The sequence below is a fragment of the Esox lucius genome, chromosome 24, assembly GCF_011004845.1.
Source record: "Esox lucius isolate fEsoLuc1 chromosome 24, fEsoLuc1.pri, whole genome shotgun sequence".
Taxonomy (NCBI): Eukaryota; Metazoa; Chordata; class Actinopteri; order Esociformes; family Esocidae; genus Esox; species Esox lucius.
In genome coordinates, this window is record NC_047592.1 from 10085923 (window position 1) to 10108091 (window position 22169).

Below are 22169 nucleotides of genomic sequence, written 5' to 3' on the forward strand. Positions count from 1 at the left end.
GTGTTTTTTTGTGTTGGTAGTTCATTGGCAGCAGTGCGCGTTTCAGTGGTCCTGTCAACCGGACTGAAAACTTAGCGTAAATCGGGCTTTGTGTGAATGGCGGATGAGTATTGGGCTTGGTTTGGTACTATAATCGGCCACCTTTCCGCAGCGGCCAAGGCAAACTTTGCTTGGTGACCGTGTGTGTACGGAAGTCCAGTAGTGCGAGCAGCTGTCAAGCGAAGCTAGCAGCGGTAAGGGGCGCCTTGAGCTGTCATGCAAGATAGTCGCTGGAGCGCGCCAGGTGAGTAGGCTGTAATGAATGGATGAATTGGTACTTTTTAAAAAAACAGAACAAGGATCAGATTACCCTAGAAACAAGTATGGGGGGGGGGGGCAAAGACCCCTCTCTCAATGCGCAGATCATGAACTAGGTTACCGCGGGCTTGAATGTCACGAGGGTATAGCACAATAACGCCGTTTTTTGCGAGCTCGGAGAAAAGCAGGATTATAGTTTTTTTTTGTTCATTTTTGTATGCTGAAAATCAAGCTAAACGCTTGTCAATAAACATCATCAGTCGGCGATTGGCCAAGATCTGTGTTTTCTGAGGAGCGCAAGGCTCCGATTGGATTAGTGGTGTGCGTACTGCATACAATGTTTTTTTTCCTCTGTGTTTCTCCGTGTACAGTTCGTCCAGACACCCGCTGATAGTGCTGCCGACATGGAGAGAAGAATGGTGAGATATTGGAATATTTTAGTGTAATTCGGAAATTAAACAGCATCTGTTGCAGTTTCGCTCACCACACCCCTCCCCCTCTCCCCTTTCTCTGCCTGTCTTTCGGCCTCTCGTTTCATCTCTCTCTCTCTCTTCTTCGCTCTCTCTTTTCTCGTCCTCTACGCCAGCATCCAGTCGGAGAAGTCCTCATCATTCCGATGACATCGTCGGCGTCACCCTTGCCCCAGGAATCAGCTCGACCCCAAACCCTTCCCCTCCATCCCTCCTCCCCTCCTCCAGCTGTCTCCCGCACTCCCCCTGTCTCTATGTGCAGTTCCCAGCTCCAGGACGAGTGTTTCAGGAGGGCTCCCAGAGCTGCTTCTCCCGAAAACGACTCAGCCAAACCCCACCGGGGCTCTATCCATATCTCCCCCTCTGTGTCCTCCCTGTCCTCCCCTCCGCCCCCCCTCTCTCTGTCCAGTCCATTGCTTCAGGCAGAGTTTCTGAAGAGAGCCAGCCGTGGTCTCAGAACTGTCTCCTGCGACACAGACGACGTCCTCACCTCCCCCAGCTCTCCCCAGGTCTCCCCCTTTACCTCCACCACCACCTCCCCCTTTACCTCTCCACCACAGCCTCTCTCTCCCACATCCCCCTTCAGCTCCCCCGTGCAGGCTGTCTCCCCCTCCGAGACCAATACAGAGGGTGAGTGTACATTTTGGAGCAGTGCCATTGTGTGTTAATGATCGTGTAGTCTGAGTAATGTGTTGCTTGTCTCCAGCTACTGAGGTAGAAAACATAGGAGTAGTTACAGTAGTAGTAGTAGTAGTACTAATGGTGGTGGTAATAGGAGTAGTCATAGTAATATTAGTAGTAGGAGGAGCATGAATCATAGTAGCAGTTATAGTAGTACTAGAAGGAGTCATAGTAGTAGTAGTAGTAGTAGTAGTAGTAGTAGTAGGAGGAGGAGTCATAGTAGCAGTAATAGTATTAGTAGTAGGTGTCATAGTAAAAGTAGTAGGAGGAGTCATAGTAGTAGTAGGAGGAGTCATAGTAGTATTCAGAGCAGTAGTTGGAGTAGTAGTATTGGTGGAAGCTGTAGTAGTTGGGGGAGTACAATTGATGGTAGTAGTAGTAGTAGTAGGAACAGAAGTTGGTTGTGGGTCAGGATCTTCTGTGTGTAGTGTGGTGGTGTACCATAATGTGTGTGTGTGTGTAGGTCGCTCTGGTCGCTTGTCTCTCTCCAGTCCTGAGCTGCTGACTGAGCTGCGTCAGTCTCATTCCCGTCCTATGAAACACGTCTCTGCGTCCAAAGGACTCACCACTGTCTTCTCTGGACGGGGCAGAAGCATAACGGTAAGGGATATCTTGGTCTTGGTGTGTGTTTTGTAGTACTAAAAGTATTGTGGGATGGTGTGAGAACTTACCTACCTTAGTAAAAACACACTCGGACAACTTTACTCTCTCCCTCTATGCGCCAGACATCGAGCCCCACCCCTGCCACAGGACCAACCAATCAGTCGCTCCGCTTAGGCTCTATGGCCAACGGTAGACAACAGGCAGGTCCCCGGCTATCCAATGGGACATAGCGTTGGACTAAGGAAAAGGGCCCTTGGTGACACCAGCTACTGTATAAGTCAATGTGATTAACTGCCACTGGACTTGGAGTCAACAACTGGATGGTACATTATCAAACACTGTACTGCCATGTGCCACTGCCAACAGTCAACGTTGCACCCCAACACAAACCAGCCAAAATACACACTGTAACAAACTGTAGCAAACCCTGTCGAAAACACAGTAACTAACTGTAGAAAACACTGTAACACACTGTAACAAACACTGATGCACACTGTAACAAACACTGATGCACACACTGTAACAATCTGTAACAAACACTGATGCACACACTGTAACAATCTGTAACAAACACTGATGCACACACTGTAACAAACTGTAACAAACACTGATGCACACACTGTAACAATCTGTAACAAACACTGATGCACACACTGTAACAATCTGTAACAAACACTGATGCACAAACTGTAACAAACACTGATGCACACACTGTGCTCTTCATGTTAGACAGCTATGTGGTGATGAAGCACATCCTTCTAGAAACCAGAAACAATAAAATGTATCATATCACACTTGTTTGTCTCTTTATTGTGGGTGTCATATTGCTGATAACATCTAACCTTTGGCCAGAGTCCATAGATACGGGATGTAATAGCCTTACGTGCTCAGGTTTGTGTGTGTGTGTGTGTCTTGGCTGATAGAAGGGTTATGAAACAGTGGTTGAGATAAAAGTCAAACGTTAAAGGGTCAAGTACAGAGTGTTCCAGGGGGTCTGGCTTTAATAGTGTGTTTACTTTACTACAAGAAAGGAAAAATAGAACAGTGTAAACAGAATAGAGAGCATTTGGAGAGATGGGTCACGGATGGGGACCAGGCAGCATGTTTTCTACCTGGATTTCTTGTCAGTGAGCCTGGGGACAAAGTTAACTACTGGTATGTGAGCGTTTCCTACTGAGATCGCGCGTGTGTCCACCAGGACAGGATCCGTCTGTGTTGTCATGATGTGTCGGTGTGGACGACTTCAACGCTACTTGCTGCCAGCCTCCATAACGGCTCTGCTGCTGTTCCTCAGTTCTTTTTGGCTCCGTGAGTTTCCACATTCATTATAGGGTTTAACTGAAACTGTTATTCCGCGTGTCTTTGTGTGTACACGGTGACATAGTGTCGATGTGTCTCTCTCAGCTCAGGTCGGAATGGGTGACTGTGAAAACTCCTGGCACCCTTGTCTGACTTTCAACTTCTACCTTCCAACAGTGAGTAACACACGCACTGTAATTCAACATTTAGGGGAAATGTATTTAAAAGCAGTGCTAGTCATTCCAATGCATATATCCTACTGTATTAAAAAAAATATATATATTCGAATGATTAATAAAGATAAATAAGGAACGGATGAGCTTCACCCGTTTCGTACATTCCTCTTCTTTCGCTCTCTCTTGCTCCCCTTCCAGCCAGACATCCCAGCTGGTCCTGGCACAGGAGAGGGGCAGAGTGAGGTACAGCCGGCGGATGGGGGCGTAGTGTTAGATTCCACAGCCCAACTTCGGCTGTGTCCGGGTCAACCGTTCCAGGTGTGGCGTCTCATGTCCCACCTGACGTCTTCCATGGCAACGCACCCTGACGACATCCTACTAGAGCACTATCTGGACAGCTGGGACGAACTCATCAAGTACGACGTGTGTGTGTGTGTTAGACAGAGAGAAAAAGTATTTATAAGGGGAACACCTTTAAAATGTGCACCTCATGATACACCATAGACGTTTTAAGTTCTATGCGCTACATTAGATTCCTTCATCCCGTCATGCATTATTGTCCGTCACTCTTTCACTCTCTCTAGGTTTATGGAATCTCTTGGCTCTCTAGTAAATTTCTTCTCTCAGAAGGTCAAAGATAAGATTGCGGTCATCAGAGAGCTTGCTCAGCAAGAGAGAGAAGACTATGGGAAACATAGGTCAGGGGAGGAATACGCCGGACTACAAACTCCCCTTTCTGGATCGCAAAGCCGTTATCGCTCAGTGCGATCCATGGTGGAGTCAGAGCTCCAAAGGCGATTGGTGAACTTCAATACGCAGACGCGGTCCGGTTGCCGAAATCTGCTGCGGCTCCACCGTTCTCTCCTCTGGATAATCCTGCTACTGCAGGGACTAGGGGAGGGGCCGGACGCACGGGGAGTGTACCGTACCCCTGGGGAGCTCTGCAGGTATCAGAACAAATCAACACACACCACGCTTTCACCATAACACTGGCCTTAGCCCTTATCCCTAAACTTTAGCCCTAAAAAATAAACCTATGAAAGCATTTTGAAAAGTACAGTTGTACGGTTGTAGACAAAAAAACAACAAACATTTTAGTTCTCAATCTCACTGAATTATTGAATAGGTAAGACACAAGGGATTTGGTGTATTCCATGGCTACTGTTTTTAAGCATGATGGATGCAGCTCTAAGCTGTGATATATCGGACATAAACCATGTACCTTGTTCCTATTAGAAACCCATTACAATTGCAATTAGAACTAGCCTTACATGTTTTGTCCTAGCCGTGGTAAACTCTCTCAAATACTATGGCTCTCTGCCAATCAGCATTCAGGGTTCGAACCACCCATGTTCACAATACAATCCCACATGAATCACTCAAGATCATGCCAGCTTCCCAATAACACACACACACACACTAACTGTTGCCCTGTTCCCTAGGGACGCGTACACTGTGGCCCTCGCTCCCCACCACCCCTGGTTGATTCGCAGGGCGGCTGAGGTGGTGTTTCTAGCGTTGCCCGAGCGGAGAGTGTTCCTGGACATAGTGTGCGTTACGAAGGAGGAGGACATTGGCCCGGTGCTAAACATTGTTATAAGCACTATGAAAGAAGTACACAAACGCACACAGAAAATACTGGCACAACACAACATGATGGAACTACCTTAGACAGATTAATACGGACACGCACTCACTTAGTTATTGTGTCTCTATCCCTGGAATACCTGCTCTGTGTCACTGAGATGAAAGGAGTGAATAAACATGTTATTTATTTACGTGTCTACGGTTTTTCTGACTGCATCCGTTTGTGTGTGTGTGTGTGTCTTATGCTGTCAAAGAATTCACCCAACGCCTCACTACTAGCTTCCACAGCACAATTGAACTATTAAGTGACTTCTTGATGCAGATTGGGGACATAAACACCTTATCTGCTTTCCTCCAGGAATAGATTTTGGATTGATATGTAGGATTAGACAGAGACATAAATATTTTAGCTGACTAGATTTACTATACAACATCACTTTTGGTATGATAATGGAATATAAATATTAATGTTAAATATCTTAATTATTTTGGGAACATTATATATTAGCCTAAAGCTTAAATCAAAACAATTGATATTGGGATTTTAAATTACTTCCACTACTTTTGCAACCTTCCATCCTTTTGTTTTTGTTTAGGGATTTTACTATTTGACAAACATTGTCGGTAAATATTAACGTTATGCCTCATTTAAACACTTCATATCATATATAATCATATATAATTTGATTGCATACATTCACAGCTATGTATCTGACAGTTTAGATAGATATCAGAATTAAGGCTGTCTCCAGACGAAGAAGCTTTATGATAGAAAATCGTCAGAAAATCGGAACTAGGATTTGGTCATCATTTTTTAAGCAATAAACAGACCATTGATGAATACATGCATTTCGTCAATAAGTTGAATAACGTTGGTAATCAAAACCCAATATGGCGTTTCTTCGATTGGGAGTTTCTTGAATGTATCTGTTTTTGCGCTCCCCCCAAGCGGACGACACGTCATCAACAAGAGACAAAATAGGTTTCCGAAAGAAAGCCTGGTTAAAGAAATACAAGTCAATATATGTTAAGAATTTATCTTTTGGTTCTAGTATTTGTGTTTGAAAGAATTCCCTTTAACATATGTAATAATATCCGGAATTCGTGTGCAAACAGACAGTTATAGTCTGTTTACTAGCTGCTGTAAGTATTCGTCAAGAAAGTGTGACACTGAGGACCAACCAGTTGTCGAAAACGAAATACACACGTTAGCACAGAGGTCTGAAAAGATAGCTAAATGATTATTTCTTGCAGCAGAGATTAAGGTAATGTATTCTGTTGGTTTGTAAAATATTTTGGAACATAAATGCTGTTATTAGGCGGATTTGGATTGAGATTGAGCAGAGGGGAGTGGGCTGTTAGTGTTCTAACAAGAGTAACTGGCAATGTATTTAACTAGCCAACTAAATGCATATAAACATTAATTTACATGAACATTTGACTAGTTGTTCTCCTTCTAACAATATTGGTGACTTAAAGCCAATACCCTGTAACAGTATAACGAGCTGCAATTGTGCACACGACAAGCTTATAAGGTTGTGTCTCATGTACCACTCACACAGGTTGTAAACACATGATGGTTGACACTGAGAAAAGAGCTGTCTGTGATGCTCCATCTACCATGGATCCCTCTGGGAAGAATAAAGAGAATGAGAAGAAGAAGAGGTCACGTGTGAAACAGCTGCTGGCAGATGTGAAGAAACAGGTGGACTTCTGGTTCGGGGATGTCAACCTTCACAAGGACAGGTTCCTGAAACAGCTGATTGAGGAATCACGAGATGGATGTAAGTCGTTTTATTGTGTAGCCTTGGTGTCAATGTCTTGTTGCTACTTAACAGGTGCCTTGTCCAATTGCTTGATTCAAAGTTTGGAACGTGCTGATGCCTTTATATTTTCTTGCCAATGCCACAGACTTGTCAGATTGTTAAATGTAGGCATGCACTAATATATCGGCCAGCAACATTTTTTAAATGTAATTTATGCCAGGGTACACAGGTCCAGAAATGACAAAACATTGGCCAGTTGCGTATGTGAATATTGGCTCTCGGTATTGGCCATGACTTTTCTTATCAGTACTACTTAAATACACTAAAATATGTATGTTTTGTGCTCAGTCGGGTCAAAATGTGTGACAAATATCCACAGGAAAGTGATATTAACAGAAACAATGAACAAAACGCCTTAATGTTCTGTAAGTTTGTATGTGTTTCCACGGTTATGTTTAACTGTTGTTCACACGGTACTCTTCACTTGAGAGTACACCACAAGACTATACAAGACAACTATAGACCTACAGCCTGTCCATAAAGACAAGCAGGCCTTTTCATCACGGTGGACGTTTTGTCTTACATTTCTAATAGCTGTTGAACCTCACTACAAAACACTGGTGAAGCAATTTCAAATGCAATTTCATTCAACATTTGGGCCATTATTGATTATTGTGGTGAGATCATTTTCAGACGGCATAAAGAGCATTAGAAGTCAGATCCATTAGCCAAATCCGGTCCCAGTCCCAGATCTGTTTGTTGTGCCGTGGTACTGACTAGTCCGCCCTCTAGCCAGTCCACGTCAGCTCGGCTCCTCGCTTTGCTTACATGCTCTGGTGCCAATCTAACCAACCTACATGGGTCCAAGGCATTTGTGCTTGGGGGATTATTCTGGGACAGCCGGCGGTGGACAATCCCAAAAATAACTCTGACATGCTCTACATTCCCTGAGAAATCATTCATTTCTGTTATATCACAAATCTCTGTTTTGGTTCCATCCATCCACTTTGTCTTGATGAGGTACTGTAAAATATCTAGCATCACTTGTACTGTTCCTGCTGTATTGTGTTTATTGTGAATTAAGGGCAGAATTGTTTTCTGCAGATGTTGATATATCAGTGTTGACATCCTTCAACCGGATGAAGAGTCTGACCACTGATTGCAAGTTAATTGCCAGGGCGCTGAAAAATTCCTCTGTTGTTGAGGTAAAGTGGACTTTTGTAGATATTACATTTTCCAGTTGGGTGCTGTTTTGATTTAGTATTGAAACCATACATGGTGTTCACTGTGGTCTGTTTGCATGTTTCAGGTCAACCTAGAGGGAACCAAAGTGCGAAGGCAGAATCCAATTGGAGTGGATCCAAAAGATTCAGACAACCGAACTGTCTATGTGGTAAATAATAGTTAGGGAGTTTTTCCTAGCCAAGGAAATTCAACACTACTGTTGTTTGCTCCTTGTGGTTTAAGGCCAGGTGTTTTGTAAAAGAACTTTGTGACAACTGCTGATGTAAAAAAGGCTTTATAAATAAATGTGATTGATTGATAATTACGTCTATGTTTCTCAAGTTATGACTTGGTCCTTGGAATACAATTTTATTACAAAATAAACTAAACCTCAGCTGTTGCGGAATAAACACATTTATTTCCTCAGGAACTTCTCCCCAGGAACGTAACGCATGACTGGCTGGAACGAGTGTTCACGAAGTGCGGAAATGTGGTTTACATCAGCGTCCCCCGATACAAAACCTCGGGCCACTCCAAAGGATTTGCTTTTGTCGAATTTGAGACAGCAGAGCAAGCAGAGAAATCCATAGAGGTGAGATGTCATAAAGCTTCCTCGTCAGTTAGGTTCACGACTCAAACATGACGAGTTCGGTCAAGTATCAGACGGGTAGAGAACCAACCATGTTCTCCTTGTCCAGATGCTGAACAACCCTCCAGAGGACGCCCCCAGGAAGCCTGGAATCTTCCCCAAGACCAAGAACAGGAAGCCCATCCCCAATCCACCGTCTCTTAACACGGGAGCGTTAGGTGGGTATTGTCACAAATTAAGCACAACCGGTTAGCTCCATGGTGACATTGCACAGTAACAGTACACTGTATGTTTGTGATAGGGCCAGTGTGTAGGTGTGGTAGTATAGAGAGCACATCATGAAGCAGGACAGAGGCGGTGTTCTGCCCTGGTGGAGGAGCAGTGCTGTATGTGTGGTAGTATAGAGAGGTGACAGTCTGATGAGGAACCAGCTGTCTCCTGGTTCCCTGCATGAGCTTGGTTAGTCTGCACATCATGAAGCAGGATAGAGGCAATTTTGCCTTCAGAGCTAGTATGTAAATGTGCTAATAATTTAATACCGTTAGAGGGATATTAATTGATTTTGTTCTACGGTTGATAATAAACAATCGTAAAAGATGTCTTAAATTTTTTTCCAACAGGCCTAGAACGATAGGTTGTTTTTCTTACCAATATCCTACAGACCGTCCTACATTTATCAGTGTCCTTTATCCTACATTTATCAGTGTCCTTTATCCTACATTTATCAGTCCTCCATTTTTGTGCTGCTGTGGCATTATTCTTTACGGTCTGACCTCCCTCATCGTGTGTGTTTGTGGACTATAGCAAACTTAAATCTAAAAATGACTCACGTCTCTTGTAGCCTTTTAATTCAATTCACATACTTTTAACCAAGGACTTTGGTTCCTCTCTCTTCTACTCTTCCACACGTTAGGCTGCTCACAAACAGTAGACGCTCTGAGTTGGAGCTTTGTCAGTGGCCCCCTTGATCGATGGTAGATCATGAAAGACTAGGCCATGTGCCTCGGCCAATGCCCCACACTCGAATGGAACAGGGATTAGGACATAAAAGGAAAATAAGCTTTTAAAACCTAAATCCAGACAGTGACGTGTCAGCTGCTAAAGGCTGATTTGTTTTTTGGCTCAGTCATTAGTCTGTCGGGAACTGCACACTATTGACTGTGTCACATGCCAGTGGTGTTTCAGTAAGCTAACCGTCAACGGTGATGTATAATTATATTACAGTATTTCCCATGTGCCACTGTTCATCGACTTTGTTTGTTTGTGTGCAGACGAGGAAGAGGAGAAAAAGAAGAAGAAGAAAACTAAGTCCAGGAAGAGCACCAAAGACGACCCGCCGTCAAAGACAGAGGCGACCGTGGGAGGGGCCAAAGAACAGGAAACGGAATCAGAGCCGCCTGTGCGGAAGAGGAGGCGCATGGCGGTGGGTGCCGAGGAGCCAGCCGGGGACAAAGACACGCCCCCGGCCAAGAAGCCAGAGAAGAGGCGCCGGTCCCAGGCATCGGGGGGCTCGGAGGGGGACGCCCAGGGAGACGTGCCCTCCAAACTGAGGAGGATCAGCAAGGAGTTGGAAGGAAAGAAGAGAGACGAGTTGAAGGAAAACGACGCGGAGGGTAGAGACCTTTTTATTATGCTGAACCCACCCACGTAGCTTGTAAACGGATACGTTAACGGAGTGGTTTTGGGTCCGGAAACATACTGAGTCCTCTTCTCAATCAAAGTTACAGTCACTGGCTGCAAACCCGTTGGCCTAGTCGTTACGTTTTGGTGCCTTAATAACCCTACATTTCTATAACATTTATTCAACTTTGGAAATGCAGAGTAGGTCTAGATTGGTAGTGGGGGGAAAAGTAGTAATTCCCCCTTTGAGATAACATTTAAATGGAGCAGAAATTAATTAATTAATTTTCAATGTGGAATGAATGAGATGTTGCTTGCACCCAGCCCTGACATTAGCCATGTTCTTCAGATCTGCCTGTCAAGGAGGAGAAGGAGGATGAGGAGGAGAAGATGGACGACTCCCTGCTAAAAGCCAAGAGGAAGAGGAAGAAGAAGCACAAGGAGAGGGTGAAGATTGGTGAAGAGGTCGTTCCTCTCCGGGTTCTCTCCAAGTAAGAACCATGACGCCTCTCCATAATCAGTAGACAACTTTTAGACGGTCAGACCAAAAGCCCCAGTGTAATCTACATAGGTCACAGTAAAGTTACTTTACTTTACAACCCCAGTGCCTTGGCGTTGCACACGGCTCCATTTAAAACGATGGCTTTCTCTCCCCCTCTTCTGTTGTTCTGTCTCCTCCACCCTGCCCTCCATCCTGTGGCTGTCTGCTTGGAAGAAAGGACTGGCTGAACCTGAAGCAGGAGTATTTGATCCTGCAAAAGAAAAGCATGGCGTCCCTGAAGACATGCCTCGCCAAGGTCCACCAGAGCGCTGCCGGAGGGAAGGGGGACGTGGACACCAGTTTGCCAGGTAAGCGCCTGGTTAGGACCCCATAGCTCCTCGGCTATCTGGAGGGAGATAATGTAGATGTTGAGTCGGAGTGCTCATCAGAATAAAAGCTGTGAAAGGCTTCGGTTCACATACAGTGGGTGACCCTCGCACAAACTAAGTCCTCCCGGTGTGTTTTGGTCTCCTTGTGCTTTTATTTCCTAAGCGGTGGACGGCAAGGAGGCCGATGAGAAGACGGCCCCGATTGGTCCTCAGTTTGAGTGTGGATGCATCCTGAAGATCACTCACATCAAGCCGTTGCCTGGGCGACAGGTCATCAAGGTAAACGGCGGTTGAATGTTTCCCCGTGGAATGAACTGTCAAAACGCTACATTCTCCTTTGGCGTTTTTTTTCTCAAAGCGCGTGACAAAAGGAGTAAGAGCTGTGGGTGATACGGTTGGGTTGGTGTTTCCAGGAGGCTCTGTCGGAGGTGTCCCCGGTGGTGTATGTTGACACCTTGGAGGGCGACACCGAAGGTCACGTCCGCTTCAAGACCCCGGCACAGGCCAAGGCCATCATGGACGCTCGCGCCGAGCTGCAGAACAAACACGGCTGGCAGCTGGAGATTCTCTCTGGTAAAGACAACTCAGTGTCAACTGCCTCTACGACGGAGGCCGCGCAGAGAAGGAATAGCTGTCGAATGCACATTTATGAAGGGATGAACTGTAATGTTTCATTTGGCTTCGTTTGCTCATTAAGTAAAGAATGTGGCTGAAGGATTTCACACTGAAACAGACATTTGTTCATTTGCTCATTAATTTCTGCTTCTAGGCGATCATGAACAAAGGTACTGGCAGAAGATCCTGGTGGATCGCCAAGCTAAGCTGAACCGGCCCAGAGACAAGAAACGGGGGACAGAGAAGGTAGTATTTCTCTACTAATATGTCCTGGCACAACACTGTTTATGCAATTGCTGTTCAAAGTAGTGTTTTAATAAAAATAATTAATGTCTTTAAAAAACATATTTTATTCTTTGAACTTCTCTTAACCATTTCAAATGCTTTTCTGAGGATACATCACGCGAACAGTTATTTTAAAAACATTTAACATTATTTTATACCAGTGCTGTTAATAGCACAGTGCCTCACTGACTTTCATGTGTTTTCCACAGCTCATTTCTAAAGCAGAGAAAATCATTATAGCCAGAGCCAAGGAGGCCACTAAGCACATCCGCTTCATGGAGGACTGATCAAGGCTTTCAAGTTCTACTGCGCTGTCCTTTTTTGTGGAATTTGTTTCTTTCCTCAGAGACACTTGACATTTCCGCCATTTTGTAATTTCTACTACGGATGTTGTCTTTGAGAAACTCTTTCACTGTTCATGACTATGGAACGAGCAGAGAGAATAAGTTTTTTCAAGGGATTTAAATAAGTAATGGTGTATGTTTTTTCTTTTTTTTTCTTGAGCCGTTCTGTCAGATCTGGCTTCCACCAGAAAGTTAATGTGTTCTACAAGCAGGAAGTTTCTTCACTTCTGAGAATAGTCCTCTTTTTTCCTAGACTTTGTCGTAATGAGAGCTGCCCAAATCTCATTTATTCAATGTGAATGTGTATAAACTGTAAATATGATTTCAAAATGTTCCCAGAGTTTTGCTGTAAAATGATTTCACTGACCATTTCTTTTTAAGAAATTGAACTATATTTTTTAGTTAATAAACATCAGTTTTGGTGGACTTGGTAATGGATGTGTTGCTTTTTATTCCGCCTTGTGTGATATTATCTTGCTCACGTTAGGTGCAATACCATTATATATTTACATTTTAGTCATTCAGCAGAAGATCCTACCCAGAGTGACATACAGTCAGCACATGCTAGGTGGGACAACCGTGCAACTCAACACCCTGCTCTATGAATGTGCCGGAAGGAAGAGAACATAGTGTGTTATCTTTTACGTGTATCCACACTGTGTACTTACTATAACATAAAATTGAAAACAGTTATTACACAACATTCATAGTTACGTATCCGTAGTGTCAAATCACACGTACAATGAGGATTATGCATTTTTATGTAAGTAACTGTCAATAATACCTGAGGTGCTAAAATGAATCTGGATGGAATGTGAGTCATACATTCTAATAGAAAGAAAACACGAAACCCCTCTAGCTAGCCATCCGTGAGTGAGCGGGTCGGCGGTCGGGGACTCTAGGGCGCCCTCTTGGCTCGGCTGGGGACCATGCATCTCTTCCTGCTGTGGGAGTAAGAGGCCTTGTCACCCGTGGCTGTGGCCAGCTGACTCGGCCCCGTTTCCCGCACTGAGATGGACCGGTAGAGCCTGTGACCTCCGGCCCCCGTGGAGCTGTACTCAAAGCCCGGGTGGCAGCCGCCGCGGGCTGGGCAAAATGGAATCTCCTTGGTCGCATTGGTGGAGTGGTCGACGGGGTCTTCGCCCGTGGTCTGGGCTGGCTTGAAACAGACTGCGTGCCGCGATGTCTTAGGTGGTGTGTACGCCGAGCGGAAAGTGGCGGTCCTGGCAAAAGCCCCCTTGGGTTGCTCCAGCACATCGGCATAAACCGCGGGGGGGGCGGGGACCAAGTCCCAGGCCCGGTAGTCCTCCTTCATAGTGGAGATGCTCCGAAGGGGCTCCCCGATCTTTGTCCAGGACTCTACTGGGGGATGGGCAGACGAGGGCCGCAGCTGGCACGGGCCGACCATGGCGCCCTGGGGAGGGTTGGCCTGGTGCTTGGGTTGTAGGGGCCAGGCCTTGTACTGGTCACGGAACTCGCTGATCCCGCTGAAGACAGCCGGGCTTCTCTCCCAAGCCACCTTGGCTCTGAAGGGCTTGACAGGCTCGGTCGGCAAGCCTCGGTAGTCATGCTTATAGGTGGAGACACCATTCAGGGGGGCGCTGGAGGGCCTGTGGACGACTTTCTCTCTGGGCTGCCTGGGTTGTACCGGGTGGGGGACATACTGCGTATGGTAGTTGGTGGCGCCGTCGAATGACAGGGTCTCCCGGAGGTCAGGGAGCGGTTTGAAGCTCTTCCTTGCCTCAGCCAGGCCCTTATTGCCGTAGTCGTCTTGGAAGGTGGTGGTCCCCTCGAACTTGCCGTTGCTCAGCTTCAGATTATCACACGTCCTGTACGGTTGGACTTTCTGATTGCGCCACGCACGGAATTCCTCTGGGATTAAAAGACAGGACTGAAATTGCTATTTAAATCAGTGATATCGTTTAATCTCTGACAATAATAAGATCTTGAAACTATGAGATTAAATGCTGGCGTCAATATTCACTCATTTGAATTACAATTTGTTTGAGTTTTATTCTAATGTTTTTATCGGATTAGGTGGGGAACATCTCAAGCTTTTCCTACAGACACTGAAATGTTACCTTTGTATTCCGACTGAGCAACCATCTTTGCTGTGGGTGGACGATACTCCTTGGACATAGTCTTGGTGTTCTTCTCCTGAGCGGAGTGAATTGGGTAGTCCCTGGCGTAGGAACTGGTGTGTCTCATTCTGCCTTCAGGTGGCACAAACGCCTTGACGACCTTTGGTGGCCTCTGGTTTACCTCGTGGGCCACATAGTCTGACCTGAAAGGTGCGAATGAAATTACATTCATGACTCGCGACACCAATGGGAATATTCTCATTCGTATTTTCTACTAGAATATGATAACTTATCGGGTGAATGGAGTGCCTCTCACTTGAAAGTGGTCATGTTGGATATCTTTCCCTCTGGTGGTTGATACTCGTTCTTCATCTTCTTGGCTGCCCGGAAGACAGTGGTGCAGTGGGCAGGGTACTTTTCCTGGTATTCCGAGAGCATGCAGTCTGGGATCAGGACACATGGTTGTTCTGGATGGGATCCTTGTGAGCAGTGGTGCTTCCTGCCGGGAGTTGGAAAGAACAGTTCAAGAGTGTTGTTGAGTATATGCTGTAGGACAAAGTTGTGTTCCAAACAGCAATTGAATGTGGTTTTCCTTAATAGAAAAAACATTTAAATTGTATTGCCTCTATATGCTCCTTTAGCCTGCATTAAAATTTATGTCACAGCTAAACTTATCAGTGTAATTTGAAAAATGTATGTTAACTCTAGGCTACATAAAAAGTATCTTAATTATTTACACACATGCAAAACTCTAAACCAAAACTTGATTACAGTGGCATGTTAAGGATCAAATACGGCTCCATCTGCTCACGACCATGTTTTTGCATAAAGAAAGAAACATAACATGCCTTCAGGTAAATAAATAAAAGCTTACTGAAGCACACACCCCGTTTCTCTTCAACTCCATCAAGGATTTATCATTCCTCTATCCATCACCAGAATATAACAAACACTCACTGCACGACAATATAGGAACTCCGATCGACGTTGTGTATGAACTGCTACAGCCAACTTGAAGAATATATCTTACCTAATTGCAATCGGTGGACATCTCCAAATCCTGGATATGGTTTGAAACATCGCGATTATGGAATTGGCTTGTGCGTCTTCACGCTGTGAGCTCGGGAGTTGTGTTCCAATCCATCATACCAAAGCATCGTTTGAATTATTAACCAATAAGAACATGGGATGTGTTGTAGTTTGCTATAAATGAAGTGCGTAGCGACCGGGAGCGCTTCTAAAAATAAATGCCTGTGGATTATTCACTCATTCTCAACTCTCTCCTTCTGGCGCGCTAGAAGCGTTGAGCGAAGACAGAAGCTGCTTTGAGGATGAGAACGACTGGTCGCGTTATGCTTTTGATGTAGAGTAGACTAAAATATTTTCTGTGATTTAGTTGTGGAAGTGGATAACGTCAAGTCCAGCTACATTGAGTAAATAAAATGACATTATAAACTATAAACATGAACTAAATAGTTTATTATAAACATAAACTAAATTCCAGATGTCTGCATTGGTCATTCAAATGTCCACACCAGTTACGAAATGGAATACAAATAAGTGATTGGCATAATGTTACCAATGAGAGTAGGCTAGCTTAAATGATACGTTACAGCCGACATTGAGTCATCGTGTGACCTCCTAGGGCTAGGCTATGTGGTATCTGCAGTTCTGTCCGTCTGTTGCCTTTTCTCAGCCAAAAAAGCAATAGATTGCAGCAGAAAAGCGCTGAATGAGCGCTTCAGTCAGATGCAACATTCGTACTTACCCGCAGGTGCATATCTGGCACAAACATTGAATGGTCATTGTGTCGGTGCTGTTAACTGGACGTTTCAGCTATATGATTGCATTTTCGATCATCGTTTGGTGTTTAAGAGAAAAATTCCAAATGTACAAAAAAAAAAACTTTGTGTTATTGTGTCATAAGTGAGGCTTGTTCCAGTTTAACCATAGAGAATTCTTTGGATGTGTCAAATTTTATGACATTGATACCTGGGTTGTTCCCGCGATTGGCCACTAGCCTCAGCCTGTTTTGGGAATATGCCAATTAATTAAATCGCAAATAATGCCTCGCAGAGCCTAGCAGAAAATGCCCCTTATTCGAAAGGATGAACAACCCTAACCTGCAATGTCTCAAATAGTCCACACAGGGGCAGTAACACTGAACTTTGATCACAGCAGCGCAACAGGTCATTAGCTGCTTTCACTCTCCAACAACTTCGAGTAAACATTTACATACAAGTTGGATTACAAAACCTACCACATTCTGTACAAATATCTAATATTGTTTGTCATGTAACATGAAAGCCATAAGCCTAATGGCAAAACCCAGTGCATCGAAAACACAAAGCTACACATTGATGGTGCGATTGCTACTGGACAATGCTTAGCCTACTTCTCTCATGGATTAAAGTTAAGGCTCACCTACATTTTCCTAATAGCAATGATCCCATATTGGCTTATGATATTTAGCCTGTAGGACTGTAAAAATACTAATTCAAGGCATTAGTACTGTTACACTGGCAGTGTTACGAACAGAATCAATACAGTCATAACGCATTCAGTTGTTCTTGGTCCACGACATCACAGTTAACTTATAAAGTGATTACATTCACTGTTATTGGCAAACATTTTGTACTTCGCTTGCCAGCTCATCGGGTCATGGTATTAAAAGGATATGATAGATCTTTCGTGATTATAAAACTATGATCATCATCAGATCATAGTCCAGACCAGTACAGCACAATAAGCAAATTACAACGGTCAGTTCTCGTCTTTTACGACCTTTTTCCAGTGACATGGTAGAGGATTTTAGCTGGTTACGTTTACACCTAGGTTTAACATTGTGAATGGTGTAATATATATATTTTTGCGTGCTTATTTACACAAGCCCAAATTATTCTAAAACCGTTTAGAAGCATTATTTGATTCATATTGGAGTAGCCTATGTATTCCTAAAACGTCTTAAGGGACGTTTAGAAAGAAACGTATGAGATTAATTCCTATAAAAATCCTGTATGAGACGCTTGAAAATAATCATATTTATCTCCTGTAAACATGTTATAAGAAATAAATGAAAACTCTAATAGGAATCCTACAGGATATATCATGTTAGGCTACTTTTGATAGGCTACAGAGTTTATTTTTTCAATCCATAAAAATAATTTTCGGTTAAATATTTATTCAGTGCTAAGTTTTTAAGTCCAAAACTATTGCCAAATCATTGGGTCATGACAGTATTGAGTATTTCAAAATCACATGATACGATGACTCAAAGTCTAAGCATGAATTACACTTATCGTGTCGTCTAAACGGGTTATTTTGTTACCCCTGACCGTAGAAGTATGGTTTTTCCAACAGCAGGTCAATCAACAAGATTAAAAATACATCTATGAATATAACTAACAACATAGAAAAGAAAAAGCAGAAATGTGGCAGTTGTATGTCGTATATCACAGAAATAAATATAAAATATATCTATGGGATATAAAGAGGTTGACTGTAAAGTAGCAACCTCACGCAATATGTCTGACATCATAGGCAATTAAAATTCAAGTGGCAGTTCATGGCAGGTCATCAATGTAGGAAATCCCCTTCCCCTTACTCCCTCAGTTACCTTTACCCTAGATATTTTCGTGTTGATTACGTCAGGTTAAATATCGCGAGAAGAAAATCTTATAAATGAAAACTCTTGTTCCCATCACAAGAAAACCAAACCAGACGCGGAATTATTGAACAACTGGAGTTACCACTAAACTTATTCAAACGGATTTGGTGGGTATATTTTCGACTTTTTAGTATAAGGCTATAATGAGTAACTGTGGTTTTGTTTTGAGGAAAGCTGTCTGAAAGTTAGTGGTCGTCCGAATTAATACTATCATTTTGCTTTACTTCAATCACTCACTGCACTATATTTTCATGTGTGTTGTATGTAATTTACAAACAGATGTAGGGTAGATTAAGTAGTCAAGTTAGTTTAATTAAAGTCAGATCATATACAATAATCCACTATACACATATTTGTTTAAAGGAACTATTGTCATAAATATGTAATAACTTTTCTTTTTTTTTTGTTGAACAGACATGGAGACGGTTGAAGTCATCAATAATCAGGTTAGTGATTTTATAAGTTTAAAAGATAATTCTTAAAAATCAAATATGACAAACCAGAATATAGGCTACAAAAAGAACTCAAGGAACAAGTAATGAGGTTCAGATATAGTAGAGTAAATCGTTTTTATTATCCTTTGTTTTGTCCAGTATTGTCAAAGACCATAGGATTTTACAACATCATACGCTATACTGGTGCTGTAAGAATTTGCCTATTTAGGTGTCTGTACAATAATCATTGTTCCGTCTGATAATTCTTTGTTGAGTGACATCCATTTTCGACTTGTCCTTCACTAGAATGTGGTTGAGAGGTTGGTGAGGCTACCGTTGGTGAGCTCCACCTATGACATGGTGTCCAGCGCTTACTGCACCAACAAGGACAACCACCCGTACCTCAAGTCTGTGTGTGAAGTAGCCGAGCATGGGGTCAGGACCATCACCACGGCGACCCTCAACGGTGCCGCACCCATCCTCGGCAAGCTGGAGCCACAAAGTAAGAATCTCCAGTTATCTCCATATCTCCCACGTCTGGCATATTCTCATCCATGTTGAACCCCGTATTGAGTTTCGTCTGTTTTATTAATTGTTATTAACCAGGGATCTGAAAGCAGAAGCAAAGTACGCTGCTTTGAGTTGGCAGAATTACATTTTTAACACAGGATTTTAAGCTTATTACTATTGGTGAAAGGCCAAGGCAGTGTGATGATGTGATGACTGAGTCAGACACTTGTAGGCAGCAGGAAATCCAGACAATCTGAGCTGTTGCTCCACACCGCGACCTTTCACCCAGTTGCCGTGTCTACGGCCTTGTCTTGAACTAGTACACTGCAAGTAAGGCTTCCTCAAAAATTCTCATTTTCGAGGAAGCATTTGTTTCGCAGTGTCACACTGAATAGTCCTGCATTTCGCTACAGTTACTCTTTCTCAACCTTGAATGTGTGTCATTTTCTCACAACGCTTCGCCCCTCCCTCTGCTCACAGTTGCCTTGGCCAATGACCTGGCCTGTAAAGGTCTGGACAAGATTGAGAAGACCTTGCCCATCTTGCATCAGCCGTCGGAGCAGGTACGTGATAATTCGCCGCACAGTTATTTCCACAGAACGGAAATGCAACGCTGCATTTCACGACGAACCGAGGTCGCTCAATCGTAGAGGGCAGACTAATGACCTGTGACCTAGATGACAAAATCGGTGCCTCATCCCGCAATTGGAGCTGGCTGTCTTTCATGTCCAGTCAGTCAGCGGGTCCGCCAATAGCCAGGGCTCAGTGGAACCTCAGATGTCAACCTCACCGCCCATTCTTTACCGTCCAGATTGTCGCCAATGCCAAAGACGCGGTGACGGGTGTCAAAGACGTGATGTCCGTCACAGTGACGGGCGCCAAGGACAACGTGTCGCACACCTTGACCAGCGCGGTGGAGCGGACCAAGGGTGTCGTGCAGGACGGCGTGGAAATGACCCGGGCCGCGGTCCAGGATGGCATTCAGATGACCCGGGCCGCGGTCAGTGGTGGCGTGAACACGGTGATGGAGAGCCGCGTGGCTCAGCTGGTCAGCAGCGGAATGGACACCGCCCTCACCACTTCGGAGAGCCTGCTGGACCAGTACCTACCTGGCACAGAGGATGAGCTGGGTGAGTGAGAACTAGGCTCTGATGCTAACATAGTGTCTTACTTTGGATTCTCACTGTTGGGAATCTGAAATCACGGGATGACACGCTATCAGCCATTGGTACAGTTTAGCTATGCCGTTTATATGGATATTTCTCAGCGTTCCAGAGAGAGGGCTGCTAATCGACTTCTGTTTTGATTCTCAGAAACTCTAAATGTCGTTCAGAGAATGTGTAATTACATTAGACATGACCATGCTACATCGAACAAACACACACTACTACAACCCTTGTTACGCAATAACGACCTTACAAATCACTTTACAAGACACTGAAAGCGATGGTTTGTTTCACGTCCCTCTTTTCGTCTTAACAGAAATGGAGGCTGAAACGGTGAAAGGATTCGACGCAGCAAAGAATGCCCCCAGTTACTATGTGCGCCTGGGCTCCCTGTCTGTCAAGTTGCGTAAGAGGGCTTACCACAGGGCCTTGGCCCAGGTCAAGGAGGCCAAGCAGCGCAGCCAGGAGTCCATCTCACAACTCAACCACACTGTTGAACTGGTGAGTGTTTGACATTAAACGACACAAACAGAAATGGGGATTAAGCTGTACCGTATCCAGAGTACATGGACGTTTAGCTGACGACAGAGGGTTGGGAAAAGTTGTCGACTTCTGTAAGACTGGATGTGAGAGGATGTGACCGTTTCAAAAGAATCCTCCGCACTGACAGAGTGCAACCGTATTTAATGCAGCAATGAGATGTTGGCTGTACACTCTTTGTCAATTTCTTTCCCCAACCCTTGCTAGATTGAATATGGCAAAATGAATATTGAAGGAGCAAACCAGAAGCTGAGAAGCAAACTGAGCTCCCTGATGGAGTGGAAGTCTACTGAGGAAGAAGGAAGCAACGAGGCTGAGGTAATGACCATCCTGAAGAACCCTCCACATGGGAATGCCGTTTTAAGCCATTTGTATTGTATTGGTTGTGGTTTTCCGTATGCAGGATTTCTGTTCAATCCTTTCACTGGTAATTTGTCCAAGGCTTTGGAAATTCCCTTATAAGTGAATGTTAAGTGAATGTTAAATGAATGTTAAGTGAATGTTAAATGGATGCCATTCGTCATGTGCCTCCAGAACATTGAGTCCAGGACCCTGGCAATGGCGCGTTCCCTTACCCAGCAACTGCAGACGACGTGCCTGGGTCTGGTGTCTGGCCTGCAGGGCCTTCCCCAGAACATCCAGGAAGAGGCCCAGTCCCTCAGCCGCCTGGCCTCCCAGGTCTACTCCAGCTTCAGCAAGGCGGCGGCGTTCGGGGACCTGTCGGACGGCGTGCTGGCCAGCAGCAAGGCCCAGCTGGGCAAGATGAAGGAGTCCCTGGACGACGTCATGGACTACCTCGTCAACAACACGCCCCTTAACTGGCTGGTGGGCCCCTTTTACCCCCAGCTGACCCCGCCCCCTACGGCCCCACCCTCCGCCAACACCTCAACCCCCCCCACTTCCCAGAACACAACGACCCGTTCAGATCTGGAGATGACATCGATGAGCTGTAAGCACTAGCTGCCTGTTCATCGCCCCTCCGTCACATCCCATAATCCCCCCGTTACACAGAAGAGCCTGCGGTTTTTCAGAATGTGGATTTGACACGCTGTTGGGCACCATAATCTAAATGCTGACTGTGAAAGTTGCTCAATAACCTCTAATATACAAATTCCTTTTCTTAATCATCACCAAGCCTTTTAATATTGCTGTTTTTTTAACATTGCTTAATATCCTGTTATAACCACTTGTAATGTTGACAAAGTCTCATGTTAATGCGTTATGATATACCCACCATCATTTTACAACCTTTAAATAAACAGGTTTATATTTAAAGGTGCCTCTTTCTGCCTTGAAATGTCAGTCCGCCAGAGCTGAAAATACTCAGGAACCGGGTTTTTGATTG

At 44.4% G+C, this 22169-nt stretch overlaps 5 protein-coding genes across 8 annotated transcripts; 4 read left to right on the forward strand and 1 right to left on the reverse strand.

Annotated features, from left to right (window-relative positions):
* The first annotated feature begins 213 nt into the window (after nt 1-213).
* LOC117593905 (proline-rich receptor-like protein kinase PERK12) lies at nt 214-2628 on the forward strand. Its single transcript, XM_034290554.1, has 5 exons — nt 214-283; nt 669-716; nt 884-1397; nt 1912-2048; nt 2174-2628. The coding sequence occupies exons 2-5, from the start codon at nt 702-704 to the stop codon at nt 2279-2281; spliced, it is 774 nt and encodes a 257-aa protein (XP_034146445.1). The 5' UTR covers nt 214-283; nt 669-701; the 3' UTR covers nt 2282-2628.
* Nucleotides 2629-3117: 489 nt separating this feature from the next.
* On the forward strand, nt 3118-5310 carry si:ch73-269m23.5 (ceramide-1-phosphate transfer protein). Of its 2 annotated transcripts, none has more exons than XM_034290553.1 (5): nt 3118-3359; nt 3456-3526; nt 3725-3942; nt 4111-4473; nt 4969-5310. In XM_034290553.1, exons 1-5 carry the CDS (start codon nt 3272-3274, stop codon nt 5195-5197), a joined length of 969 nt encoding a protein of 322 aa, XP_034146444.1. In that variant the 5' UTR covers nt 3118-3271; the 3' UTR covers nt 5198-5310. The 2 variants fall into 2 exon arrangements, with proteins under 2 accessions (XP_034146444.1, XP_010886138.2); XM_010887836.4 differs by having other exon boundaries at nt 3278-3359; nt 3461-3526.
* Nucleotides 5311-6077: 767 nt separating this feature from the next.
* larp7 (La ribonucleoprotein 7, transcriptional regulator) lies at nt 6078-12852 on the forward strand. The gene is made up of 13 exons (XM_010887831.5): nt 6078-6378; nt 6676-6897; nt 7984-8084; nt 8189-8272; nt 8531-8695; nt 8802-8910; nt 9964-10305; nt 10662-10803; nt 11028-11161; nt 11346-11461; nt 11596-11755; nt 11952-12043; nt 12292-12852. The coding sequence occupies exons 2-13, from the start codon at nt 6687-6689 to the stop codon at nt 12367-12369; spliced, it is 1734 nt and encodes a 577-aa protein (XP_010886133.2). The 5' UTR covers nt 6078-6378; nt 6676-6686; the 3' UTR covers nt 12370-12852.
* LOC105020648 (stabilizer of axonemal microtubules 1) lies at nt 12128-15928 on the reverse strand. Of its 3 annotated transcripts, none has more exons than XM_010887829.4 (4): nt 15538-15928; nt 14824-15006; nt 14508-14710; nt 12128-14298 (listed from the first exon to the last, which is right to left on the reverse strand). In XM_010887829.4, exons 1-4 carry the CDS (start codon nt 15585-15587, stop codon nt 13325-13327), a joined length of 1410 nt encoding a protein of 469 aa, XP_010886131.3. In that variant the 5' UTR covers nt 15588-15928; the 3' UTR covers nt 12128-13324. The 3 variants fall into 3 exon arrangements, with proteins under 3 accessions (XP_010886131.3, XP_010886132.3, XP_034146632.1); XM_010887830.4 differs by lacking the exon at nt 15538-15928 and adding an exon at nt 15394-15513; XM_034290741.1 differs by lacking the exon at nt 15538-15928 and adding an exon at nt 15382-15511.
* A 2252-nt stretch (nt 15929-18180) lies between these two features.
* Nucleotides 18181-22099, forward strand: plin2 (perilipin 2). Its single transcript, XM_010887828.5, has 8 exons — nt 18181-18281; nt 18589-18620; nt 18915-19110; nt 19599-19681; nt 19930-20248; nt 20601-20785; nt 21032-21142; nt 21359-22099. Exons 2-8 carry the CDS (start codon nt 18591-18593, stop codon nt 21782-21784), a joined length of 1350 nt encoding a protein of 449 aa, XP_010886130.1. The 5' UTR covers nt 18181-18281; nt 18589-18590; the 3' UTR covers nt 21785-22099.
* The last annotated feature ends 70 nt before the right edge of the window (nt 22100-22169 follow it).

Coding starts and splice junctions, on each gene's coding strand:
- LOC117593905 (XM_034290554.1), top strand. Junction 1,398..1,911: donor CTCCGAGACCAATACAGAGG/GTGAGTGTACAT, acceptor GTGTGTGTGTAG/GTCGCTCTGGTCGCTTGTCT. Junction 2,049..2,173: donor GACGGGGCAGAAGCATAACG/GTAAGGGATATC, acceptor TCTATGCGCCAG/ACATCGAGCCCCACCCCTGC.
- si:ch73-269m23.5 (XM_034290553.1), top strand. CDS start 3,272: ATGATGTGTCGGTGTGGACGACTTCAACGCTACTTGCTGCCAGCCTCC. Junction 3,360..3,455: donor CCTCAGTTCTTTTTGGCTCC/GTGAGTTTCCAC, acceptor TGTCTCTCTCAG/CTCAGGTCGGAATGGGTGAC. Junction 3,943..4,110: donor AGCTGGGACGAACTCATCAA/GTACGACGTGTG, acceptor CACTCTCTCTAG/GTTTATGGAATCTCTTGGCT.
- larp7 (XM_010887831.5), top strand. CDS start 6,687: ATGATGGTTGACACTGAGAAAAGAGCTGTCTGTGATGCTCCATCTACC. Junction 8,085..8,188: donor AAAATTCCTCTGTTGTTGAG/GTAAAGTGGACT, acceptor TGCATGTTTCAG/GTCAACCTAGAGGGAACCAA. Junction 8,696..8,801: donor AAGCAGAGAAATCCATAGAG/GTGAGATGTCAT, acceptor CTCCTTGTCCAG/ATGCTGAACAACCCTCCAGA.
- LOC105020648 (XM_010887829.4), bottom strand. CDS start 15,587: ATGTTTCAAACCATATCCAGGATTTGGAGATGTCCACCGATTGCAATT. Junction 15,007..15,537: donor TGTCCACCGATTGCAATTAG/GTAAGATATATT, acceptor AACTCCCGGCAG/GAAGCACCACTGCTCACAAG. Junction 14,299..14,507: donor TGCTCAGTCGGAATACAAAG/GTAACATTTCAG, acceptor TTTTAATCCCAG/AGGAATTCCGTGCGTGGCGC.
- plin2 (XM_010887828.5), top strand. CDS start 18,591: ATGGAGACGGTTGAAGTCATCAATAATCAG. Junction 19,111..19,598: donor CGGCAAGCTGGAGCCACAAA/GTAAGAATCTCC, acceptor CTCTGCTCACAG/TTGCCTTGGCCAATGACCTG. Junction 19,682..19,929: donor TGCATCAGCCGTCGGAGCAG/GTACGTGATAAT, acceptor TTTACCGTCCAG/ATTGTCGCCAATGCCAAAGA.